At 33.7% G+C, this 26,934-nt stretch overlaps 1 protein-coding gene across 2 annotated transcripts in view; it reads right to left on the bottom strand.

Moving 5' to 3' along the window:
* Window positions 1-26,934, bottom strand: part of LOC108904775 (rho guanine nucleotide exchange factor 12) — a 194,936-nt gene that overhangs the window by 27,765 nt on the left and 140,237 nt on the right. For both annotated transcript variants that reach the window (XM_018707450.1, XM_018707449.1), the window contains 8 exons: window positions 19,344-19,497; window positions 9,376-9,463; window positions 6,535-6,581; window positions 3,011-3,091; window positions 2,580-2,764; window positions 1,178-1,556; window positions 598-1,121; window positions 447-534 (listed from right to left, as the gene is read on the bottom strand). In XM_018707450.1, coding sequence (XP_018562966.1) covers window positions 447-534; window positions 598-1,121; window positions 1,178-1,556; window positions 2,580-2,764; window positions 3,011-3,091; window positions 6,535-6,581; window positions 9,376-9,463; window positions 19,344-19,497 — 1,546 coding nt within the window. The remainder of the gene's footprint in view (window positions 1-446; window positions 535-597; window positions 1,122-1,177; window positions 1,557-2,579; window positions 2,765-3,010; window positions 3,092-6,534; window positions 6,582-9,375; window positions 9,464-19,343; window positions 19,498-26,934) is intronic.

Consider the following 26,934-nt stretch of genomic DNA (forward strand, 5'->3'; position numbering starts at 1 on the left):
GAGGAGGAAGATTCTCACAAAATAATGTCATTTCGAAAATAAAAGTGGAAATGTTTCAGACATTTTCTTAAAAGTCAAGAACAATAGACTAATAGACTGCAATGTAGATTACACATAATAAATTTGCAAATATTTTCAATGTTCGCTTGTTTACGAATAAACATATGCAACAATAATAAATAAAACGAAAAAAGATAAGAAATAATTTTGCAGTTTTTAAATGTCAAAATTTTTAATTGAAAGTTGAACAAAAATATAAGCTTGAATTAATTAATAAAGTATCTTGGATGATGTTCACTTTGCTAATAATTTATATCTAAGTGAATTTTTTTTTGAACGTGAAATCTCATTAGAGCTGCCGAAGTGACTAAGATCTTCAAACTTAATCGAGTACCAAATTTTATTGCGTTAAATTAAATATAAAAAGTAAATTTAAAAATACTTACACTTCTCGTTTGATCTCATCCTCCGCTATCAAATCATACATCTGACTATTATTCGTGGACGTGTTGACGAGAAAGAGAGAATTCTTGCCTAAAAAAGAAAAGAACTGCATCAGCATTTGACCTTTTTATTCGCTAAAAGCGAAATACTTACAGACTGCGTTAGTCCTGACTATAAGTGTACTCATTTTGATGATTGGAGAAAGGGGCGCGGGCTGGGCATTGGACCCCGACTGAAAAAACTTCAGCAGAAACTTATCGCCCTCCCGATGAAGGATTATAACGGCTTCTTCTAACAGTAATATATGGACAGGCACAACTGGTTTATTAGGCCTTCTAAGTTGCATGCCACCCTCTATAATTAATTTAAACTTCGTCAAATCTAAAGCCTTAAAGTCTTGGGCTATTTGAAGTTCAGATCTTTCAAAATTACTGCTGTCCAGATGTTTTTGAATCTCCTCTAACCTATGCCTATTATGGGCTACCTTGGCAGCTTCGTTCACGTAGTTCAAAATTTCTTTGGACAAGTTCTGCGCCCGTTTCAACATAACCAACTCCTCTTGCTGGGACTGTTCTTCCGTGTTCGTTTCTACACTGTTGATGAGTCTCTCGAGGAGAAGGGGGTACTTCGACAACCTCTGCATTTCCGTGGGAAGGATACCCTGAAGAGGCAATCGCCTAAAACAGAAAAAAGTTAATCACATAAAATTCCTTTCTCTACACTGTCTACATACCTGCACTGTCGCTTCTTTTCGCATTCCGACAGCAGGGCGTCGAACTTCGAGTCGCGTTCCCGACGTCTCTTTATGAATTCAAGAGCCAACTGCTGCCTCTCACAGAAGTTCGCGGCAGCCTTCTTGAGCGACTCTCCCTGACGATCATCGAACATATTCACCAATATGTCGCCGATCTCCTTTACAATGGAGTCCTCCTTCCTCCGCCTCCTCATCGCCTTGTTGATTTCCGTGTGAAGGTCTAACATTTCCTTTATGTTCGGGAACATTAGGTTTAATTCTTCAGGCTTAAGGATCTGGCTCTCTTGAAGTTTCTTGTAAAAGATTTTGTACAGTACTTTGAGGTTGCGAACGTGAGAGCCCTCGGTGTGGAAGAGTTCTGAAATGGAATTATTTATTATTTATCATCGTAATAGTGTCTAATAGTGTATTTTGGTGTTAGAAAAATTATTGTTGTGGGTACACATGTCCGCATGTGACCCATTTTAAATATCACGTCAAGAGCGCCAGCCTAACCGTTGCAAGCGACAAGAAACAATGTGCAACGCGGGATATGGTTCCCGGAAGTGGACCACGGCAGATAGGCGCCAAGGGTCAGATACTTATATCTGCGAGGGACTCCACACCACCACGACTCTCCAGCGAACGCTCGCCTCGACAACACTCCTTTTCGTTAACTTTGTTTTCAACAAAAATACTTTTATTTTACCGTTGGGAGAGTTTTATTTTGCTGCACACCGAAAGCAACCCTCATTGTTATAAAGGGTATTTTATCCAGCAATATTTTTAAATTTCAAGGAAATCCGAATTCATTTGTTCCATTATTGTCCTAATTCTCAATGTTACGCCTGTGCAGTACTATTCGATAATGGTCAACTGATTTAGACCATAGATCAATTCAATATCAAAGACACACAGTCTTTAATATTCCTATTTGCTGATCAGTTAAATGACACGGTTAGTAAGTTAGATAAGATTTTGATGCAAAAGGTAACAATGGTAACTTTCACTTCTCAAGAATATTGTAACATAATTACATAAGGAAAATGAAAATGCATATTCGCAGTTGGTGTTATCACAAAATATGATGTGGAGATAACAGTACGGAAAAATCGCCTAAAACTGCTGTTGAAGAATAAGTGTACTGACAAAATCTGTAATTCACATAAGTAAAAGATTATTTCGAAGACAACATTGATTTTTGATAAATCTTGGGGTTATAAAAGATTAATAAGATCAAGAGGTTCGCTAGAAGAATTGAAAGATAACGGGAGTCTAGACACCACTTCTGTAGGAATGTGATCAATCGATAGTGGACAAGACCTAATGCAACGACACAAACCTAATTCGTGAGTAATCGTAAATATGCCTGTATAAAATTAAGTAAGATGAATTTGCTTACCGTTAATGACATCCTGTCTCTTCTTCTCGTGAGGTGGCAGATTTCTTAGTTCTTCAGGTGGTACGAAGCTTTGCCAGGGTTCTGCTTCGACATCCATGTCACTATCAGAATCGAGGTTACCTCGTGAAGGCCCCGTCTGGCCGACGGTATCGACGCTGTTACTCGGACTCTCCGATAATCGGCCACTACAAATAAATCAAGAAGTGGGGTTAAAGTAGAAAAATCTAACAGATCAAAATGTAAGTAGATCTTTCTATATTTTGATGTATAATTATGAAAATATAATACAATTATGATGAAAATTGTAGTGAAAGAACCAAAATGTATTGAAAAAATTGTAATAAATATCGTGACTGAAAAGAATATTGATTTTTATCGACATGGATAACCTCAATATTTTTAGTGATATTGTTGTAATAAACATTACTCACTTGCACGATATACTGGAATTAGAAGAACTACCAGAATCGGTATTCGATAAACCAGGTTGCCTATCCAAATCCACATCTCCGCTAAAAAAAATGAAACAAATCAATTAGGAGTAAATTGGCGCAAAGTTTTTAATACCATTCTAGCAATAGCACAAGAAATTAAAAAAAAGAATTAATTTAACAAAACAGGAAACACTATTAGAATTTAAAATTGGTTCCAATGAATAGTTTTTTTATTTTTTATTAAACTATATGGGCATTGGGCAAGTCTACCGTAGTACTTTGTCAGTAGTCAAATTTGGAGTATCATACCATTAGGTTAAAAAAATAGTTGCAATTGCAAATGTATTTAACATTCACATAACTAAATAAAATGTTTATACCCCACATATTGAAGTGAAATACCGTTTTTACTGCTTTAGAAATAAACAGAAATAAAATAAAGAACTTTTTATTACTTTAAAGCGCATTTACGTGCCATAAAAACAACCGTGACAGGATAAATTCTGAAAGAAAACGCCAAATAAACGAAAAGTAAATAAAATACTCCTACATTTTACCTTTGCGATTTCAAGGAAGAGTCATCTTGTTGAGTCATTACTTTTTCTCTCCCGGGAATAAGTAGTTTGTGTTAAAGAAAAAACGTTGTTTCAGGAAACTGCATATTAAATTTACATTAACTTTAGCTTGTCGAATTTATATCGAAAATTCCGCGAAATAAATCGATTATGAAGGTGCGATAACCGAACACAGAATCCACAACAAACTAAACGCCTCGTTGCCAGCTAGAATTAGTTTTCATTTTTGAAATCTGGACTACAAAACGAACGTTCCGAAAATCATATTGGAAATATGACCACCTATAACATAAACAATAACACATCAACGTAACGGGACGTAATAGGGAATCACCAAACATTTATTACTATCAAATGCGGCACCGAAATAGATACAGAGCGACGGGGACACGGTGTTGCCAAATAACGTACCAATAAAATATTGGGGATGCTGGGATTTGTAGATAAATAAGGTGCTATATTGAATTCGTACAGGTTATAAAATTATTATAGAAATTTACTAAAATATCACCTTACAGTTTTAAATAATTAATTTCAAAAACAACCTTTGGAATTTAAATTAGTTTTATTCAGAATTATTCAACTCGATTTTAAAAAACTTCGTTTAGTTTGCCTACATTTCAGAAAGCGTAAATTGATTTCCAAAAAACGTTATTTGTATTTCAGAAAACTGTATTAGATGAAGGTAAAATAATAAATTAATTCGATGTTCTTCATATAATTTAAAAAACAAATTTGAATTAAGTTTTGTAAAAAACGAATTTTCTGAATTATTTCTGAAAAATAAAAAAATGTTAAAATGAAATTTATTTATTTACATTTGGAACACAAACAGGCGAAAAAACCCACTAAAGTATCCACTAAATTAACAGATATACATCAAACAACAGTACAAAAAGTTATAAGATTATAAATATCATAAAAGAAAAGCATCGTAAAAAGCATAGCATAAAAAATATTACAAAAGTATACGTTTCCTAAAATGAAATTCACTATATATTCTGAAATGCAAAATTATCTAGACTGAAATACAATTAACGCTTTCTGATATCCATATGGAAAAGGTGTATAAGAATTCCATCCCATCTGATTATTTTAAAACGTAGCCTAAATGAGAGTTATATAGTGCAAACTATATCTACCAATAAGCATACCTAAAGTCTATCTATAAGTTAAAAGTAACGCAACTAAATTTGTATTTAATAAAAAGTTAGTAACTCTGCACAACTATTTTCAACATTTCAATGAATGTAACCCACATTTTCTCTTACCCCCTGCTAGAACAGTGTCAATGACAAAAAGTCTAAGAACTAAAATGACTGCTTGATATTTTAAAGATCCTTTTATCTCGATTAAACCAAGACGCTTACACGCACATAAAAACAGGAACATTACTAATTATTACGACACTGGTATGATTATTTCAACACATAACTGTTAATAGCTACATTTTTTATAATCCAGGAAATAATTTGTTCTATTGCAACGATACTTTGTATTTCAAGATGAGGGGTGAGATATTTGTGCTCTTTTATTAATACAGGTCAAACTTTTGTTCTCGTGATGCTACTCTGTTTTATTTTTAAAAGTCAATTATGTATAAGCAGTTAATCTGAATCGATTTAATAATTTGATATTTTTGTTTGAATAGAACCGCCTAATTGGTTGAACAGTTTTGGGACTAGTTACCAGTCGCTTTAGGTTTCTTTTCTTTCGAGACATATCGCCCTCTCCTCCAAGACATTTCTTAACTCAGTATCTTCTGAAGAAAGAGATATGTCTCTCGAAATGTCAAGACTAAACCAACGACCTGGAAATCGTTCAACCAATGGAAGCCTGATAACCAAATAATTCCTAAATAATAGTGACTCTCTAAAAGTCGATCTTTTAACCCACCAATAGATTTGTTGATAAATCGTACTTCGTGGAACAGCAAGTAGCTATAACTTAGATAGATAGTCTACAATTATCATTTGTGTATTTTAAATTAGCAGTAGCATTAGTAACAGTAAACTTTGAAAAGGTGTAAAGTTTTTCGAGGTTAATGGATAGGTAGGACAAATATTAATTTTGAACAAAGTGAATACAGTAGAAAATTTAAACATTCGGCAACATTGTCCGAAGAGGGTCAGCGAGGAGCGACGAATCCGCAGGGGAAGGTCGCCGAGGAATCGATTGCGCCGTCGCTAAAACTCAAAAGGATTCGTCGTGAATGTAAAAGGACTCTATAGCCTGCGTCTACAAGATTACCTTTATTAGTCCCGGGTTTATCATCGATTAGCTGCACGTTTTATGAGTCACTAGAGGAGATATTTTAATGTTGCCGCTAACTGCACACTTCCTTTCAAAAATAAGCTTTTTATAACTAAAATGTGAATTACCATTGATACGTATTTAAAATATCCCAATTAATATTTCGCTGTAATGTGTTTTCCTTTCCATTTTATTTTCACTTCAAAAGTTAAGCAAATTTTATTTTATGAAAAGTGATTTACCCCGTCATGAATAATTTACTCCATCTGATTTCTTCGTATAATTATTTACAAAAAAGTAGAGGGAGTTAAAATTAGGAATTTTGATCAAATTAAATAACGCGTTTCTTTTTTTTCTTCCTCACATACAATGTAGTTGGAGATAACTCATAATTCTCGCCTGTATATGAATAAATACAGGAAAATTTCCAAAGATTTTCAAGGTTACTTTTGTTCAACTAAATAAGTTTTAGAATTTAGTTAATGCTGGAGTACACAGGCAAATTTGTTTCGAGCAAATCCTGTTCATTAAGGAAATATAGGTTTGTTGTCATCAATCGTGTTTTTATGGCATTTGGCGAATATAAAAAACTTTAAATCAAAGTCCGTGACATCTTGTGGGTATAAATTAAATAAAATATTACATGCATATATGCGAAAACCAGTGTTTAAACAAGGAATTGGTCAAACTTACCCTGTGGTATTATGTGAGGGATCGCTAATATTCCGCCGTTGTTTTCTCTGAAAAGAAAAAGGATATTGAAAACAAAAGACGTTTATTATTTAGGTTTAGTGAATAATTCAGCGAATATTACAAATGTGGTATGTTTATTTTTCATTCAGTTCTTAATAACGTACGTATTGTATTAAGTATTTCACATACTAATAATAATTATTATAATGGGTTGGGGAATAAGTAATATCCGTTTTTAAGAATCAACCCTCTACAACTACCGCTGGTTTGCGCTGTCGTCATCTATCAGCCCGTTGTCATAAGGTAATGTTTTCTTCATCGTTTTGTCACTAGTGATGAAAAATGGAGTTTGTATGTGAACTTGAAGGAGCGGAAAGCATGGTTAATTCCTAAAAACAAGCAACTGTGCGAACAAGACCAGAACTTCATCCTCGAAAGACAATGTTATGCGTCTGGTGGGATTGGAAATGGATTCTTTATTACGGACTCTTAAGGCTGGTTTTCATTTGAAGCGTCATACTCATACCGTGTTTCCACTGTGCACCTGTCGTGTCGTATTGCGTGCATTTTCAGTTTACGTTCAAGCACTGTTGTTTGTCAAACTACAACGTGCCAGTTTACGAAATGAATCAGAACGAGGAAGACGTTGTGGTAACATGTTTTGCTTACATTTTTCTCGAGCGAAAACAGAAAAGGAGAAAGAAAAGATTCTGGATTCGTCCCTTGTACCGGGCAAGAGATGAGGAAGGGGAATTTCACACAATTTTCTACAGATTGATAGATGATCCTATCAAAGTTCCTATGGGTTATCCAAAATTTCGAGACCTATTAGAATTGCCTCTTCCACATATTCAGAAGAACTCAACATTTAGATCTATATATCTTCTAACAACTGGCAGGTCCCATGTTGCGAATCGCTTCCTCGAGCAATTGGCAACCAACGGTTAGCGCACAGTTGTAACAGGACAGTTCAAATGAAAAAGAGAATTGATGTTTTCCGTGTTATTATACGGAGAAATATAAGTTTGAGATTCTAGACTACACAACATGAACGGAACATGGTCGGAGCACAGTAGGTACCCTAAATGAAAATCAGCCTTTACCAAACAATCAAACCGTCAACGCAGAACAACTATGGTAACACCAAGCAGCTTTGCAATAAAAAAGACCTGATGGCGGATACAAAGTTCTTTTGTAACATGACAATGCACGATCACATACCGCCAATATGACCAAAATGGCAATTCGTGAGTTGAATTGGGAGGTTCTGCCCCACCAGCCTTACTCTCCAGATCTCGCGCCTTCCACTCTTCCACTATTTGTAAACTCCTTACTCGGTGCTTCTTTTAACAATGATAATGAGTTAAGAGCTTGTTTGGATGAGTTCTTCGAGTCAAAACCAAAGGATTTCTACAGAAGAGGCAACGAAAAACTATTGGACGTTGGGAGGAGGTCATAAATAACGATGGACTGATTAGCCTATTGATAACTGTAGAGTTAAAAATGAAACCTCTTAAATTTGAAAAAAAAGGGCATTACTTATTCCCCAACCCAACAGATTTAGGTTTTGTCCTAAAAATATTTATTTTAGTCCTTAAAAAGTCAAATTAACAAAATATATAAAGATCAATTTTAAAACAGATTGGTTAGAATGGTTGGTCAATTATTACTGCGTTTTTTTTTTAAACATAGGATTGGACTGGTAAATTAATAGAGGATGACCCTTAAGAATATCAGATATCATGACGAAATTGATTTTTTAAATTTAAAAGAAAAAAATATTCCTATGATTTTGTCCTAAATGGCTGAGTTTGTCAAAAGATATTTAACGTTGCTTAACAAAACTTGAATCGACAACTGAATTAAATGAATGTAAAAATTGATTCCGTTTGTATACAGTGATACCAATCAGTGTTGAAAATAATGGGAGGTATCAAGATTAAAAACCCAAAACACTACTTAGACTATGAAATAAGACTAGATATAAGTACAGTGTATACCACATATTTTGCACCCCACCTACATCTGTCATTTTTTGTTTATGAATTTTTATAAAGTTTCAGATCAAACAAATGGATAGCCTGCATATTTTTTCACAATCTTAGTTGGTCCAAGAACTAAAATAATCTCTTTCTATAACTTTGAGATTATGGCAGATTCTTTTGGCCATATCTTCCCTACAATCAGACACAGAACTACATAGACCTAGAAGTTTATTTTGACACTTTTGCTGCGTTCATTTGTTTGCTCTGGTACAAAATTTTTGGGCTTCAGCAAAATTCACTTAACTTATAGAGGGAATTAAACATTTTTCCATCTTCAAAAATTACAGTTCTAGTGGGATGCAATATAAAGAAACGCAATGTACGTTCAAATTTATTATTTTAATTAAAAATTGGCAGGGTTAAGTTAATTGGTATTATTATTTAATTTTTTGCAGTTATAACACAAATTTTGATTGATTTGAGTAAAACTTGACCAAATTCATCTAGTTCGCGAGTTTCTGCCTCAACCTATTGCCCTACTATTAAGATCTCCTGTCTTTGTTAATCCTACCGCGTACCTTCTTCTTGATCTGCGCATTTCGTGGACATGACGATTTTGGTCAAGCTGCAATGCCAGTAATGCCACCTATGTCTGTTAATTGTAATTTATCCGCATTTAGTTTATTTATTCGACAAATATTCATTTAAAAGATAAAGAAAAAGTAGACCTTGGATTATAAATTGAAAGAAAAACAAAACAGAAATAAATTACAATATAACCAAAGTTATTTGCGATTTAATCGTATTTTACCTTAAAAACGTAATTATTAATGTAAATTTCCGATTTCTTTCTTACCTTTTCTGACTGCTCCTTCACACTTTCCGATCGGTTTATGTTACTATTTATCCTCCTTTTGCTTCCTGTAGCGGGGAGACTAGTAGTACTGCAATAAAAATAACCATTAGAATATTTCCGAGCAGTTTCGTCAAGCTATTTATGGATCTGAGTTAAGTATATACAGAAAGGAGATTTAATAAATAAGCTATAAGGCAATATAATGTCTAGTGATCAAAAGCAGTGGCCTTGCAAAAAATCTATTAAATCAAGGTTACCAGTCATCTGACACCAGCTTCTTTAACCAGTTTTCAACATATCCATTGGCGAATGGGTGCGTTGGAAATGACAAAAAGTTATCCATTCCAATTTCTCGAATGCGTTCTCGCTTTATAAAACACGGTAAATGTCGCTCGAAGACACTATAATTAAAACGCTCCAGATCAATTGCATTTTCTATAGAACATATTGAGGCATTTTTTAAGAAAAAATAAAAGTAATGGCATGAATTTCATACTTTCTATTAATTTTTCATTAGTATCACTGAAATATTATTATTAAACTTTGAAATGTACATTTGCTTTCGTTTACTTTTTTCAATACAATGTTGTCAGTGTTTCGTAAGTACAATAAAAAAATTACGGTCTCAATTAAGAATACACGGTAAGTAAATCCCAAAGTCGACAATTTTAAATCTTCTATACGAGTGACCCAAGCCATACATACCTTCGCCCTTATACAGTGCCTTCATAAATGCTCGAGTGCCACGTGACCGCGACTTTAGGCAACCGAACATGCAGAGCAGTCAATGATCCACACAAAATTCCCCAAAGTTAAATCATAGTCCACTGGAGTACATATTACATTTCTTTACAAACATTGAACTTTAATATGCAAAATGTGCTTTTCTTCAATAGAAAAAAATAATTTTTTACATTTTTACTTACAAAATAATAAAACTCCTTTAAGATATTTTGAATTGTTATCCCATTCTGTATTGACAAAGTATTTTTGGAAGGTTACCCTCTAAAAAAATAGATTCTAAAAAATATAGGTTCTTTTTTAATTCATTTTCATTCAGAGATAATGAAAATACACTTTTAATTTTTCCTTCATAATTTCTGAAACACCAACTTAAGAAAATCAAATTTACTGGGCGCCAAATCAAAACCGATCACGTGGGACTCAGACATTTATGAAGGCGCTGTAGTTCTTTTCCGATTAGTGCTGCTAATATCATATTTTGGATATGAAGGAAACAGGTAACAAATGGATGAATTCAATATTACTTCCGGATTAACCGGAAGTGGGCACAATTTTTAAAATTTAAATAGGACATTCTATTTGTTTGCTTACTTCTGTTCAAAATTACATTTTTAACACTACTATGCTATTTCAGTTAATTTTTTTCGGTTACTTAAATATTACTAAAATATATATTTTTCCAAATACGTTCATACGGAAGATAGATTCACCAAATTTAGCATTTTTTTAAATCAAAATCACAGAAAGTTAAACTATTCGCTAGGAAAAAAATACGATGACGAAAATAAGAACGACCAATAAGAAAGTTTTGCTCTGTATTATAATTGCAATTATTCGAGTTAAAATATCAAATGCGAAGTAAAAATTGTGTAACAGTAACTACCTAGATATTTTTTAGTTCGTAGTAATCATAGTTAACGCGCAGACGCGAGAGCCATCTTGTATCCAACATTGCAGAAAGAAGGGTGCCTTGTCCGTCTTTCTTGCAAATATCGTATTATATTGCCAGTAATATAATAATAGCCAACAAAGAACTAAGTGTTGCATAGAAATTATATTAAGGACAAAAATGGTACCTATGTAAAAGATTAGATGCATATGAAGAAGTAACTATGTGTAGTGACAGTACCTATAGTGTTCCTAAGTTATCAACTTTGGCTTATGATTTCTTTTATACGAAAACAGTTAAAAGAAAAAGTGCGAGGGATGGGGAGACTGTCTAGATATCTTGTCTCTTAGTTGTAACTTTTCAAATACGAAGGACAAATGTAAAGAGAAAGTTAATAATTGAATCCGGCCAAGTGTACATAGTTACGACAAAAAAATTACTTACTAGTGTCCAAAATGTCAGTGATTGGGGTAAAAAAGATATTTGCTGATGTCATAAAACTCGTTATTTCAGGATGACAACCTAATAACAGCAAAAACAACGCGCAACAATAAATAAAAGGTAAGGGGAAAAACTTTTTAACTCTAATAGGCTCTTTAGTCAAATAATTTTTATTGAGATAGCAAAGTTACCAGGTGAAGTAAATTTTAATTAAAATATAGTAGAAGTATTCAAAATATAATTTAATAAGCAAAAAAAATATAGTGTATTCAAATGATCTTATGGCTTGAGTCACTTGGTAGACCATAGCAAAATATAACTCGCAAAGATACATATTTACCTGTTCATTATACACGGTTTATCTTTGTTCTTATCTTATCATTAAATATATTTTCGAGCGAAGTTTGAAATAAATCGATGTAAAAAAAACGATAATCATTTACTATTTTTAGCGTTTGAAATTTAAAAAACTATATGGCAATTTCTAATACCAAAACGACCCGTTCACACGGTGCGATACGGCACGATAATTTATTCGAAACAGTAGTTAAATTGAATCGAATTAAGGCTCTATCGGCTGAATATGTAGGTTTAAAACTTTGAGCCGCTACGACATTTTTATCGATTCGGCAAAATAGCCGAATCCGTACCGTGTCAACGGGAAGCAGAAATTAAGTAAACATCACCGGTACAGGATTTTCCCATAAACAAATGAAACATAAATAATAAATCACATTAGCACACACCTAGATTTTCTGAGAACACCGTGACGCCGTATAAATAAATCGTCCGACCACATTGCAGAAAAAACCTTGTATGTATACTGTTCAACGTGGATTATCTTAACGACTTTAATTGGTGTTTTTTTGACGCGGCCATGTCTGCGTACGAACAACAACTGTACATGTACAATAATTTCCCTTGATCAATAATCTAATCTGTTGTTTGATAAATGACAGCACACTCAAATTCCAATTTGCACCGGTAATTTCTTTTATCACTCTCGCACAAATCGATATCCGTACAGAGTTGTGAAGCGGGTTTATGAGACCAAAAGTACCTCAAAATCGTCTTCGTATATACAGGGTGTCCCATAGAGAAAACCGGTTCTTGTAAAAGGGCAAATTTACTGCGATACGTCTAAAATTGTCAAGTCGCAACGAAACAGAAAACATTTTTTGTGTAAAAACTATGAATGCTACAAGAGCACGAAAATCTCGAATAAGGACTGATGCATCAATAAAAAAGAATAAATTGATTCCAGAGACCAAATAGAAAGTTCTGGTAATTCTTGTACCAATACACTCTAGAATTTACCACTAGCCCAAGGCGGATGGACGCGGTTGCTTCATCAAAACATGAGTCTTACTTAGAAACAAGTCCACAGTAAGTTTAATTAAGATCCATCGTAACATTCTCCAGATATTACAAAAAATATAATTTTTTTTTCAAGAGCTTTGACAATCAATAGCAGAGGAGCCAGACGATAGGCTCATAGGTCCATACACTCCTTCTTCCAAAACACCCCGTATAATTTGTAGCATTTAATAAAAATATCATCCAATTCATTCGCAGTGACCTCACGCCAATGGATGGTTTTCTGAGAAAATACAAGAATTGCTTGGTACACGCTTAACCGATTAATAATGAACAAGACCTAGCGCAAGCCGTCAACAATGAACAAACATAATTCCTAAGCATTGCAACGAGTGCTATTGCATAAACAAACATCTTATTCATAGAGGCAATACGCGTTGTAATGTAGTAGCAGTAAATCTATAGTCAAGTCGTGTTCTCTATGTTCACACTACATAATGCTACTAATTGCCATAAAAACATGTACCATACACTCGACCAAGAAAAGCGACAAACTCACTCATACACGCATAAACGACAATGCGAAGCTTCAAGACGCGGATAGTGGGATTACTAAAATGTGAAGTAGTTGATGTTGCTCCACCATTGGTACAAAAATCATCTATTAAAAGCTTCGACTATTTTAGATACGCACCTGTGACTTCCGTAAATGTTAAAATCATTTTCGTTTTTGAAATGGGTATTTACCAATCGCCGGAAACGATTAACAACGGAACACTTAGGACAACTGTTAATCACTTTCTTTATGACTAGGAAATTGTTTTGTTAACTTTTGCTGGTACTTATTATTACGTACTATACCAATATATTTTATGGTAAGTTCCATGTGAAGCGTTTAATGTAGAAAAATGGACAGTGCCCCTTTTTGATTTATACTATTATGCACTTAAAATGTAAAGAGTGCAGTTATAAGAAGACAACGGTTATGTCACTTTTATTTGAATACAATTACATAAAAGAGAACCCCTCCTATAGCCAATCCTGTACTAAATTGTAGCCGCCCTAACATTTCCGAACACTAGACACATGTATTTCTATTTTATTACATTTCTTTTTGCACTCAGGTAAACATATTTCTCGGTGGGAACATATATTTGCTATAATCAAATAAATCACTTTATTAATTATAGTGTTGCTCTGCATTTGCTTCCCATATTGTCTTCGGAGTAACTTAAAAATTCTGGTAATAACCAAATTAACAACTAAATAAATCATTGATTCAACAACCATAATATTTTCCTCAGAAATAGTACCCAATAACCCTCCGTATGTTACGCCAAAGTACTCATGTATTTTAGACACGTCCGCCTACGTATTCATTTGCGTTCCCTTCATTGTTACTCATCATAATCCTTTATTACATTGTAAGTAGGTTGCGTGTCGTCAGGTAGTCTGTCTGTTTTTTTCCGAACATTAATTCGTTACAAAATTCGAATTCTTTGGCGGTCAGAAAATTTTTGTTACAGTTTGGCATCGTTTCTGAGGTCTAATTTTCGAATTGATTAAAACAAATAATAAGAGAATGTCATTTTGACTTTAGAATAGTGTTTAATAAAGTGGGTGGTAAGGTTCCCTGGACTATGGGTATATTATCATGATCCAAGAGGTGGTTGTAAGCTCAGATAAAATTGGTTGTAAAGATCTATCAACTCGAAATAAATTTCTTGATCTGTAACAATGGGTATAAAATGAATTAAACACTATATTATGAGTACAACTTTTTTCATTTCCCATTTGTCACAGGGTAGTGCAAAATTTCTTGTTCTTCTTTCGAAAATAAATACTATTTTTTGGCAACATGAAAACAGAACTTATCTATCTACATAAAAAAACTAATTTTATTATTAAGTCTAGACTTTCTAGACTCTAGTCTTCAATTACATATTTCACTCATCATTCACTTTTGATTTAAATCAAATTCTCATTCAAATGTTTAAATTACAACAATGCCCGCCTTATTTTATACTGTTAGGAAGTTCATTTTTTCAAAATTGTATCCGTTTGGAGTCGTTCTCCATTATACACTACTGAAAAAAATTAAGGGAACAAAAATATTTTATAATTTTTTTAGTGATGACAAAAAACGGTTGGATGGATCGACTTGTCAATTTACAAGCTTATTATGGGAAAATTGAGCTGTCAAAATTTCTCTGAACATTAATCTTTTCATCAGTATTCGTAGATATTCTAAAAACCAGTAAAAAGTAATTTTTTGTACTTTTTTCAAATTATTGTCAAGGATGAAATTTTTTTTTCTTCGAAAATCATGATAGATCCTTGCAGAGAATTTATTCAAGTTTTCAAAACCGCCCTTAAATTTACTATGCAATAATTTGTTTCTGAGATATCGATTATTAAAGACAAAAATGTCATTTTTAATTGAACCATCAATATTTCGGTAACCAACAAAAGTACGGAGACCTTTCAAAAAGCAAATTGAAGCTGATTAAACAAGCTAACTGACTTCTACATTGATTTAGTTCGAAAATATTTTCTGAGTCCGTGTAGTCCAAAAAAAAATTGAAAATCTTTTATCAATGTATTTCTTTCGATTCTTCGATAATAACACAACCACAGACAAAAAAAAAGTTGGGTATACTTTTTATGCGACATATATTTTTTGTAGTAATTTGGCCTCCTGAACACGAATCTGGGGTCAGAATTGGCCCATCACGTCACAATTTTTTCCTAACCTCAAAAAACTTGTGAAAAATAGTGAAAATTGATGAAAATTTACTGGGAAAATTTGGAAAAAAATTTATTTCCACATCAAATAGTACATTTTTATGTAAAAGACTCTGCTGAATTCAAATCCACTGTCAGAATTGAGCTAGAACGTGTGGTTTTTTTTCTAACCTCAAAAAACCGAGCAGGAATCGCTATTTTCAAATTCTGAGCGGATTTTGACCAGATTTTGTATAAAGGGGTTTTTTGGGTCGCTGATTACGAATATGAATTCACATTGTAAAAATTCAAGATGGCTGATCCAATATGGCGGGTGTACTTTTTTGAAATCCACCGATTTCAGTAAAATTTGGCATCATAAGGATTGCTGGTTGATCTCACCTTCATTAATCACACATCTGGAGCCAGATTTTCATAAATCAAGGTAAAATATGTAGGCAGAGTCATAATTTTAGGCCGAGTAGGCGGCATTTTTTCGGCAAAGTCACATTTTTAGATTGAAGGCATAAGCAGATGCAGTGATGTGCTGTGTGGCAGTAATGTGTCCTTTTCCTTGAACTTTAAAATTATTAAGAAATAAAAGCATCTAAATGCCATAGGAAAACTGCATAGTAGTTAAAAAAATCTGATTGGAAAACCATAAGCCCATGCACGACTAAATAAATGAAAGAATAAAGTAGAAACTTTTTTGTCTTGTCCCATGGAAACAAGCACATCACACTACACATCATTACATGTGTAGAGTCCTTAAGTCATTTTTTTAAGCGAAGTCACATTTTTAGACGGAGTGGAATCTTTTACCTTGATTTATGAAAATCTGGCTCCAGATGTGTGATTAATGAAGGTGAGATCAACCAGCAATCCTTATGATGCCAAATTTTACTGAAATCGGTGGATTTCAAAAAAGTACACCCGCCATATTGGATCAGCCATCTTGAATTTTTACAATGTGAATTCATATTCGTAATCAGCGACCCAAAAAACCCCTTTATACAAAATCTGGTCAAAATCCGCTCAGAATTTGAAAATAGCGATTCCTGCTCGGTTTTTTGAGGTTAGAAAAAAAACCACACGTTCTAGCTCAATTCTGACAGTGGATTTGAATTCAGCAGTCTTTTACATAAAAATGTACTATTTGATGGGGAAATAATTTTTTTTCCAAATTTTACCACTAAATTTTCATCAATTTTCACTATTTTTCACAAGTTTTTTGAGGTTAGGGAAAAAATTGTGACATGATGGGCCAATTCTGACCACAGATTCATGTTCAGGAAGCCAAATTACTACGAAAAATATATGTCGCATAAAAAGTATAGCCAACCTTTTTTTTGTCTGTGGCTGTGATAATCATAGCTCAAAAATAAATATTTGTCGAAATAAGTATCTTGAAATTAGAGACTTCAAGCTTCAAAACGTTTTTTTTTTATCTCGACATGACCATTTTTCACCGAGATAGGGCCTTTAAAAAATCACTAAAAAATTTATGAAATATTTTTGTTCCTTTAATTTTTTCCAGTACTTAGTGTGTATAATAATTCACAAAGCTACATATAATAAAAATCCTTACACAGAAATTTAATACTAAATTTAAAAAATAATATGGAATTCTGACAGAGAAAGAGGAAATTTAAAAGAACTGTTCTCGGATACATCTAATATGAAAGGACATGAAGGTAATAATCTTAATCCAAAACAACCAACTTTATAACCTACAACAAATTTACACAACGATAAATAAACGCATTGAGGTTAATTAGATAAAAAAGATTAAATTAAATGAAACGTGACAACCGAAGACACCTATGTTGGAACACCACAAAAAATGTTATCATTGGCATTGGTAGTTTCAAACACCTTGATAATTTTAAGTGCCCACGTATCTGTATTTTTAGGCAAATTTTAGATAAAGCAAGGTTATCAACTGCACTATAACAAGCACATGAAATGGAGGCGTCAAAGTATGTAAACAGATATCACTGCAGCCTTGTCTCATATTTAATTATTTTCTCAATTTTGTCAAATTAAAAACAACCAAAAACTTAATTGGTTTAATGCTGGTTGTCCAATTTGATCAATCTTCATAAAAACGTATCGAGCTGTTAGTTTTTTATACAGACAATAGTGATGTTAGGTAATGATTTACAAGAATAAATTTTCTTTGATTTATTCAGCAACCGGTTAAAGCAGATATGTATAAGAAATACTGAATGTTATATCTTACAGTTAATTGTAATAATATACATATATGTATTTTATAATTACAGGGCGTTTATTGGTAGAATGACAAGGACAAGAGAAGACCATCAATTTTTTATGACGATGTTTCAGTTTCTTTGACATCGTCTAAAATGATATTTATTTATCTAACTCTATTGCATAGCTGATTATATTATGCGTAAATACCAAAGTGAAATCACAGGTTCTCAATAAATTTTCTATTAAAAACTTGTAATCACTGAAATATTAATCACAATTTATTACCCATTTTTATGCTAAACCATTCATTTAAACAATATTGACCCATAAATGTACTGGAAACAAACCTCGTCTTTCATCGATAAACAAAAAATATCAATAACAGTTGTATTCATTGTAATCGAATTTAAAATTGCTATGGACATAACATTATTTATGTTTTGATAGTTCTCCGACTGCCCTATCAGTGACTTGTTAATGTTATCTGCTGCCAGATGTCCAGTTGTCCCAATTAATTATCTTGTGAAGGTCATTCATTAATTCGAAAAGTTATGTTTTCGTAACATCAATTTAAAGTAAATGTAAAAGAAATTACATGGACTGAAAACGACGAAAATTATCTCGTTTACTGACTAATAACAACTTCCGAAATCTGAATAGGCTAGGACATTTGAGCTAATGTGAATACGTTTATTATAACAATGTAATTATTACTTACTTAATTTTTATATTCTCTCCCCGAGGAGAACTAAGCGTACGTGAAATTCTTACGTCATTCTCTGTTTAAAAAGTTTATGAGCTGCAAACTATTAAAAGCACACAGCGACTATCCTACCCGAAATGTATAATAACAATGAGAATGTTATTAACCCAGACGAATAATTAAGATTATGATCTAGGTAACCACCTAATAAGTAATTAAAAACATGGTTTAATATTACATATACATACATCTTCATTCGTCATTTTGCAATGAATATAAATTGCGATTTTTAAACATATTTGCGGCTGACCTAAATGAGTAAAATACCTATAGAGTTGAAACTAAAAAATGCAATGCATCACGTTCTCAATATTTACGTCATAATTTATACAAAAGAGATTTCGAGTCAAATGCATAAAGAATAGACTCTTACAGCTACCGTACTGGGTATTTTTATACGACCCAATTTTTATGTCCAGTATGTGTAATATTTCTAGGACGGTAAGTGACCGACAATGAATAATTTAGATTTTTTTGACAAAAATAAGTACCCAAGTGTTCATTACTCAGAAACCCACGACGGTATTGCCACATTATCGCGAAAGAAATTAAATATACACGGACGAAATCAAAAACGCACACAAATGTCAAACTTTAATCGTGATTTAAAAAAGCACACGATATATTAAATATTTCCTTAAGTGACTGGAAAGCTATAAATAGAAAAAATATGGTCCTCAGTTCAAGCTAATGATTTGACGACTAAATTATGATCATAGTGATAATTGAAATACAAAACATTTACATGCCTTCTCGTCAACAAACTTCCAATGACTGCACTATAATTCCATAAAAAATAATGTAAATAATAAATCTCCTTTCTTGGTAAATCAATTCAATTTTCAAAAGGAAAAGAAGAAAAAAACTACTTACCTATCCGGTGTCGAAACTTCTGCTTTCTCGCTGGCATCGTGGGTTGAATCTGTGGTGGAGGGCGAGTCCTGAACCTTGAGGCCTTCCTCGCGGACAGCATCCGGTCTTCTGTCCGAACCACTTCGAGATACGGGCTGACCTTGTTTAACATCCCCTGAAACAGACATTTGCCAGTCAGTACTCAGATAAATATACGCGCATCTATGGATATAGAGTGATTCACAACTTATCCAAAAAAATTTGGGAATAGAAGCGGCATGAGAAATGGAGTCAATATCGTAAAAAAATATATTGAAGTTGTAGTACTTTCAAGCATCACATCGCTGGAAAACTGTAGTCTCTAGCGTCATTCGCAATACGCGTGGAGAGCCACGTGGCCTCAGCGACTTCTAGTACTAAAATCCGATTTTATAATCGTCGTTGCGATAGTGTTTACAATAGTTTTTTTAGTAGTTAGTGTCAAAAATGGCTTGCGTATATAGCAATTCGGAGTTGATGGATATCGTTTTAATTTATGGCGAAGCAAGACACCTGTATTATGATGAAACATTTGTGTTATGATGAAGCAGGACAACATTTGTGTTAGTTTGTAGAAACTGAGTAAGACGAGCCCAAATGTGTTTACACGTCGGTGGACAAAATTTTGAACACTTGTTGTAACATCAGGTATGTCAAATTACATTATTAATTAAAACCACAAATTAATTTTATTAATTAATAATAAAAATAGCAGTAAAAGCTGTTGAATTTGCTGATAATAGGTGCCATAAAATTCTATGTATTCCTTTCCTTGCGAAATTCTTTCAAGTTTTTGTCCAGTTTTATCACAGTTTTATAGTGCCGTGCAGACTGCTCTTTTTAATTTTTTCTTTACAAAATTGTATTTGCAAGAGTCCCCTGTACATCCAATTTTTTTTTTTATAAGTTCTGAATTCTGTATAAATGGAATAACGCTTCGGTTTCGAAGTAGTCTTCAAATTATCTCCAGTTTTTTTTTATAACAGAGGAAAGTATAGTGTTATTTAAAGCACCATGATCGGTAGAAAGCAAAATTTTTATAAAAAATTGTACTTGTTAATTATGTTCTCAAAAAATTGGAAAAATGTATTTTGTATAAGAAATGTTCTACATTTATAAACTGTATAAAATGTCACATTCATTAATATCACAAAGAAAAACGTAACAAGTGGAATAAAATATAATACATGATAGATAGTGGAGTATCTTTGACCTATTCTTATTTTGCAGTAATTCTGTATAAAGGATTTCTTTTATCTTATCAACGATGTACAATTGTTTCCGTTGTCTTATTATTGTGTGTACTAGAAATAGATAAGTAATCGAAATTTTACCATATTTATATAAATTACGTACTTCTAGTAAGACAATGGTGAGACTGAATTACATCTTAGGTATAAAAAAACCAAACGCAACAAAATGGTTCTCTGGACGTGAATTTTAAGTTACTTGCCTGGCTAATTAGGTAGAGTATTCGGAAATTTCATGTATAATGTAGCAAATTTTATAGCTTAATACATATTTGAAAACTATATGACGTTAGTTTTAAATGTATGTGTTTATGTGATTACCCAAACAAATCGATTAAAAAATATTTGAAATAAAATTTAAAAATGACGTAGGTAATAACACTAATACCTATTAAAAATTTATATTGTAGATAGGTATGCTTACTACAGATATGATAACCCTCATGATAAGAATTGACTATTTGTACTATAGTAGACCAAACCAACTTTTTTACTTTTGTTGTAAGTACAGGATGTCTCAAACTCGATAGTATGGGACTACTGTCAGAATATAAAAAATTGAAATAAAATTTGGGTCACGTGGTGTTGAACGGGATGAGGTAAGCCCCATTTCATGAAAGAGGCTTTGAAATGGATAGATGACTGGTGTAAGGGGCAGGCACTGTCAGTAAACACTGACAAAACGGTCGTAGTACCCTTCACCAGGAGAAGGAATTTAATTGGACTCTCTGAACCTATAATAGGGGAGAGGAGCATTAGGCTTTCCAGGGAAGTAAAATATCTAGGAGTGATACTGGATAATAAGCTTACCTGGAATGCGCACTTGGAAAAAGTGGTGAGTAAGGCGAAGCAGACATTGTGTGTATGCCGCCGCCTTATTGGGAAAACCTGGGGACTGAAACCAAAGATGTCACACTGGTTGTATACGTCGATAGTAAGACCCAGGATTCTTTACGGCGCTGTGGTATGGTGGCAGAAAACACAACAGACCACAGCGAGGGAAAAACTGAATAGAATTCAGAGATTGGCCTGTTTAGGTATAACGGGGGCGATGGCATCGACCCCGACAGCTGCACTAGAAGTCATGCTAAATCTGCCACCGCTGCATATAGTGGTGGAAAGAGAAGCGCGGCTAGCAGCATATCGACTCAGGAATAACAATGACTGGAGGGGTGGTTCCCACTCCAGGATCATAGACACATCTATGTCGGAACCAACTCTTGGGATGGTATCCGACAAGATGGTTCCAAGGTTTCACTTCCACAAGCCATTTGAGACTCGAATAGAGGATCAAAGCAAGTGGGAGGAAAGGTTTAATACCCTGGAAAGGTGGAGCCTAGTATGGTTTACAGATGGCTCCAAAATGACCAGAGGGACGGGTGCAGGAATATATGGACTCAGACCCAGATGGAGTGCAAGCTACAGTCTGGGGGAGTTCCCTACTGTATTCCAAGCAGAAATCTTCGCGATAATGGCGTGTCTGGCAGAGAATGTACGTAGAGGTTATAGACGTAAACTCATATATATATTCTCTGATAGTCAAGCTGCAATTAAAGCTTTAGCCGCACACAAGGTAAGTTCAAAACTGGTGTGGGATTGTTTACAAATGCTGACTGAACTGGCCACCAACAATACAGTCAGACTGTGTTGGGTGCCAGGGCACAAAGGCATTTGTGGAAATGAGAAAGCGGATGAACTTGCTAGGAAGGGATCCGAGACAGAGTTCATTGGCCCGGAGCCCTTCTGTGGCACATCTCCCAGTGTGGTCAGGCGGGCTCTGGGCAAATGGACTGAGACAGAACACAGGAAATACTGGACTTCAAGGCCAGGACATAGCCATTCTAAGGAGCTCATGGAGTATCCTTCGAAGGAAAGAGCGAATGATTTACTGAGCTTGAACAGAATCCGACTAAGGAGAGTGACAGGACTCATAACGGTACACTGTCACTTTAGGAAACATCTACATAAGCTAAAGCTTATAAACAGTCCGGTCTGCCGAGGACGTGAATCGGCGGATGAAACTTCTCTGCATATCCTGGGCGAGTGCCCGGGATTTGCACGTAGCAGACTGGCGCTCCTTGGGACACCCTATTTGGAACCCAAGTAACTGAGAGAAGTGTCAGCAAGGAAGCTGTTGGACTTTGTAAAAAGGGCAAATCTACTTGCTGAATAGGACTAGTAGTGGGACGCACAATAGGCCTAATCAGGCTGCAGTGCTATGGGACTTATTAGGACCAACCACTAGAAGAAGAAGAAGCCCAATTTTCAATAGAAAGGTATCTATATATGACCTCTCATTTCAAGACACATATTCAATATTCGCTTATTCGCTTGACTTCTTTGTGGGTTGCGTTTATTAAAATTTCACCTTTTAACTCATTACAAGCGCCTGTAATTTTTTCTTCCAAATGATTAATATCTCGCGAAGGTGTTTTGTAAACCTTATTTTTTAAAACCCCCATAAAAAAATCGAGGGGTGTTAGATCTAGTGACTTTCAGACCACTGAATAGGTCCATTAAGCCCAATCCATTTTTCTGGGAAGGCTAAATATTGCTGCACAATCCTGGCCTTGTGGTGTGGAGCCCTGTCGTGCTGAAACCATAGGTTTCTCCTTAGCTGCAAAGGCACATTCTCCAGAAGTGCAGGAAGTTCTTCTTATAGGAAATTTAGGTAACTCACGGCGCTGTCAATGTATGTTCATAAAAATAAGACCCAATTAAATGCTTACCGATGATACCGCACCATACATTTACTCTAAAATGGCCTTAGTTTTGGACTGGATTTACAATGTGGGGATGTTCAATGGACCAGTAGTGTTCGTTGCGCCTGTTTGGCAAACCATTACTGACAAACCGACTTTCGTCCGTCCAAAGAACGTGCCGAAAAAGGTCCGTATCAACAGTTTCTACATTTAGTACAATTTGAGCTATAAAATTATATCTGTTTTCAATGTGACGCTCAGGCAAATACTCCAAATTGTGAATTTTGTAGTCATGATACCAATTGGTCTTTAAAATTCGTTGAACGCCTGATTTATCCAAATTGAATTCCCGACTAGCCTGCCGTATAGAATTTCGTGGATTTTTTCGAAATATTATAACAGTCTAGCTGTATTAACATTGTTTCTTTCACTTCGGTCAATTATTTGATTTTTCCAAACAGAAAATGCATCTTCATTTCGTCGCAAGGTCGCCTCCAATCTTGTAAAGGTTCTATGATCGGGAATGAGGCGCGCTGGATACCTTTCTCGATACAACTCTACAGCTCTTCTTGAATTTCTTTGTGACTCGCCGTCAATTAGCAACATATCAACTTTTTCTGAATGAGAAAACATTTTGTAAGCACAAAAGTTATATGTTTGACGTTCGTATTGAGTAATGACAAGTATTTTGTGGCATTTATGCACTTTAATTAAACAACGAACATTCAATTATTTTTTAAGGACTACTTGATTCTTCCACCGCTAATGTGATTTTTAGGTGGTATTTCTTTTGAGGCTCTTTTAGGGCTATATTGCTTATAGCTTTTAAACGGGAAGTAATACAGAAAAATTTCTCTAATAAAAGTTTATTAGAAAAAAGAGAGCTTTTTAACAGGAAAAAAATTTGGGTATGTTTCTGGAAAAAATATAATTGATCGTTTCTGTAAAATCCCAAATACTTTCGATTGAAAATGGAGCTTGCCTCATCCCATTTAACACCACGTGTCCCAAATTTTATTTAAATTTTTTGTATCCTCACAGTAGGTCCATACTATCGAGTGAGTTTGAGACACCATGTACACAATAACTAAGTAGTACGATTTTTACACTACTCAAGACTCAAGCTAGGTGTGCAATCGTTTATGCTAAACTGCGTCTTTTAATAATTGAAAATCTTCATGACCATATTGAACTGCAGACTATTAATTTAAAATAATTAGTCTTTTGAAAAAACTTTCATAGTATTGTAATAATTCTCCTTGAAGTAGTCAACGGAGGTTGATGTGACATAACACGGCAAAACTCGTTCTATAACATTTCACATTTACTGCTTGACGTAATAAGTGGTCATTGATGATTCATTCTTCGCTGTTCTCAAGAAATTGCATATCAGTAACACCTAACCAGTGACTGTTTTATTTTGCCTCACGAGTTGCCCACAAAAACAACAGAAAACCCGAAGCAGTAATTTTAACAACATTTTTTTTTCAATTCGAGTCTGAATTCAAACACAATTTTTTTTTATTTAGGCAAAAAGAACTGCCAAACATATTGTTACATTTACAGATAAAAAGTAAAATATAAAGTAAAAAAAAAATCAAAAATAAAAAGTATCTTGTACAAATTATAAGTCAATGTTTCCTGTACATATTTTAGACAGAATTTGTCAATTTTATTTTAAAAAATATTAATTAACTAATTAACTACATTTCAATGTAAGTTGGAAGAATTACTTATTGGCCATTTCAATCTTATTTTTCTTTCATGATACTCAAATTCCCTAAACGACTTTTAACTGCGCCTGCGTTATAATAATAATATTATAATATAATATTTTATATAATATAATACTATATTATTATATAATAATAATATAAGTCTACAATATTTGCCTATAATATTTTATAAGGTCCTGTATGATCGGTAACTTTATTGCATTAAATTTAAAAATAAACTAAAAGCTTAAAGTAAATTTGCTCACTGAGCGCACCTTTATTCAGACAGTAGAGATATCTAACATAATATTTGAAGTAATAATTTATGATGTTATAAATTAACCGTATTTCGGTCGTAATAATGAACAATAAAATGTGCTGTTACTTTTTTTTAGCGTTTATATTCAGTACGTAAAATTTGGGTGTTGATAAATTGTTTTACTTAATAAATAACCGCTTCATTGCAATTCTCTTGATGAAATAGAACATTCCAAAATACAATTTACATTTTAGGAACTAAAATCGCTTGACGCTTTCTAAAATACCTATATTTGTTTATTTCTTTAGACGAAATAGGGTGTTTGTCAGTGCAGTTTTACAGATATTAACAGAAAATGAAATAATGTGACAAACAAACTTGCTCTGTACTTAATGTTTTATTTCTGTATGAAATTGTTGATTTAATTGGAAAATTTAAAAAAATATAAAGGGTGTCCCGCATAAGAACCGACACAGGGCAGGTGCATGTAGGGGTGTCCAAAACATTGCGATTTAACCAAACTTACCTATATATAAAGTTGCACACCTGAGGAGTTATTGGCCTTTACTTTACCGTAGTGTGAGCTTTTGTTTTCGATCTACACATTTTGGTGTTTGTTAGACAGAGTGTTTTTTAAAACTCCTACAAAATTGACGAGTTTAAGTCATTGTACCTGACATTTCTTAATGAGTGTTTACTACGATAAGATACGAAAAACAATCAAATATAATAAAAAAGATGCTGAAGATAAAAGTAACAAAATTGACGTTATTAATTTTAGTACTTATTATAAAAACTGTTCAAAATGACTACCGTTGTTTCTACAATAAAGGTTAAAACGGCGAAGAAAGTTAAAGGACACCCTTTGCAGTTCTTCAAGGCAATTTGGATATGCCTCCATAACTTTTCTTCTGTGTTAGATGTGGAAACATACAGTATTGTTTTCAGAGTGCCTCAAAGATAATAGTCGCAAGGTGTTAAGTCTGGTGAACGGACAGGCCAATTAACAGGAGCATTATCCTTTCTACCGATCCATAGACGAAGAGTCTTTGGTTCAGATACTGCCGGACATTTACAGTTAATGTGGTGGAGGTCCATCATGCATAAACCTCTTGTTAGCTCTGAGTAATAACGGCATACCTTCCGATAACTAGGGTAGTGTTTTGCAAAAATGCTAATTAAAATTCCCCATTCAGTTTATTGGGTAGTATAACATGGCCAATAATAATGCTATCAATGCGTTGTATTTGATTGTTTTTTCTATTTTTTTGAATAAAATTAGACACATTGTAAATAACCCTCATTCGTCGTATGTGTGTATCCATATCGAAAAATGAAGTAACAGGTGGTATTTACGACAAGATTATCGTCGTAAATACTCATTAAAAATTATCAGGCACAATGACTTAAAGGAAAGACTGAAATTACAGTCAACCTACAAAATTAGTGCCTAATAGCACTTTGTTAAGTATTATAATATGGGTGGCACGATAATGTAGACATTTAAAAAATATTTTTTTGTTCCCAAACCGCTCATTTAATCAAAATTCTACAAAAAATAGTTGTCATTATTGCCCGAAAGGGAAAAAGTTATGAACGGATATTATGACTATACATCAATTTTGTAGGAGTCACTTAAATAAGAAG

The sequence above is a fragment of the Anoplophora glabripennis genome, unplaced genomic scaffold (assembly GCF_000390285.2).
Source record: "Anoplophora glabripennis isolate ALB-LARVAE unplaced genomic scaffold, Agla_2.0 scaffold124, whole genome shotgun sequence".
Classification (NCBI taxonomy): Eukaryota; Metazoa; Arthropoda; class Insecta; order Coleoptera; family Cerambycidae; genus Anoplophora; species Anoplophora glabripennis.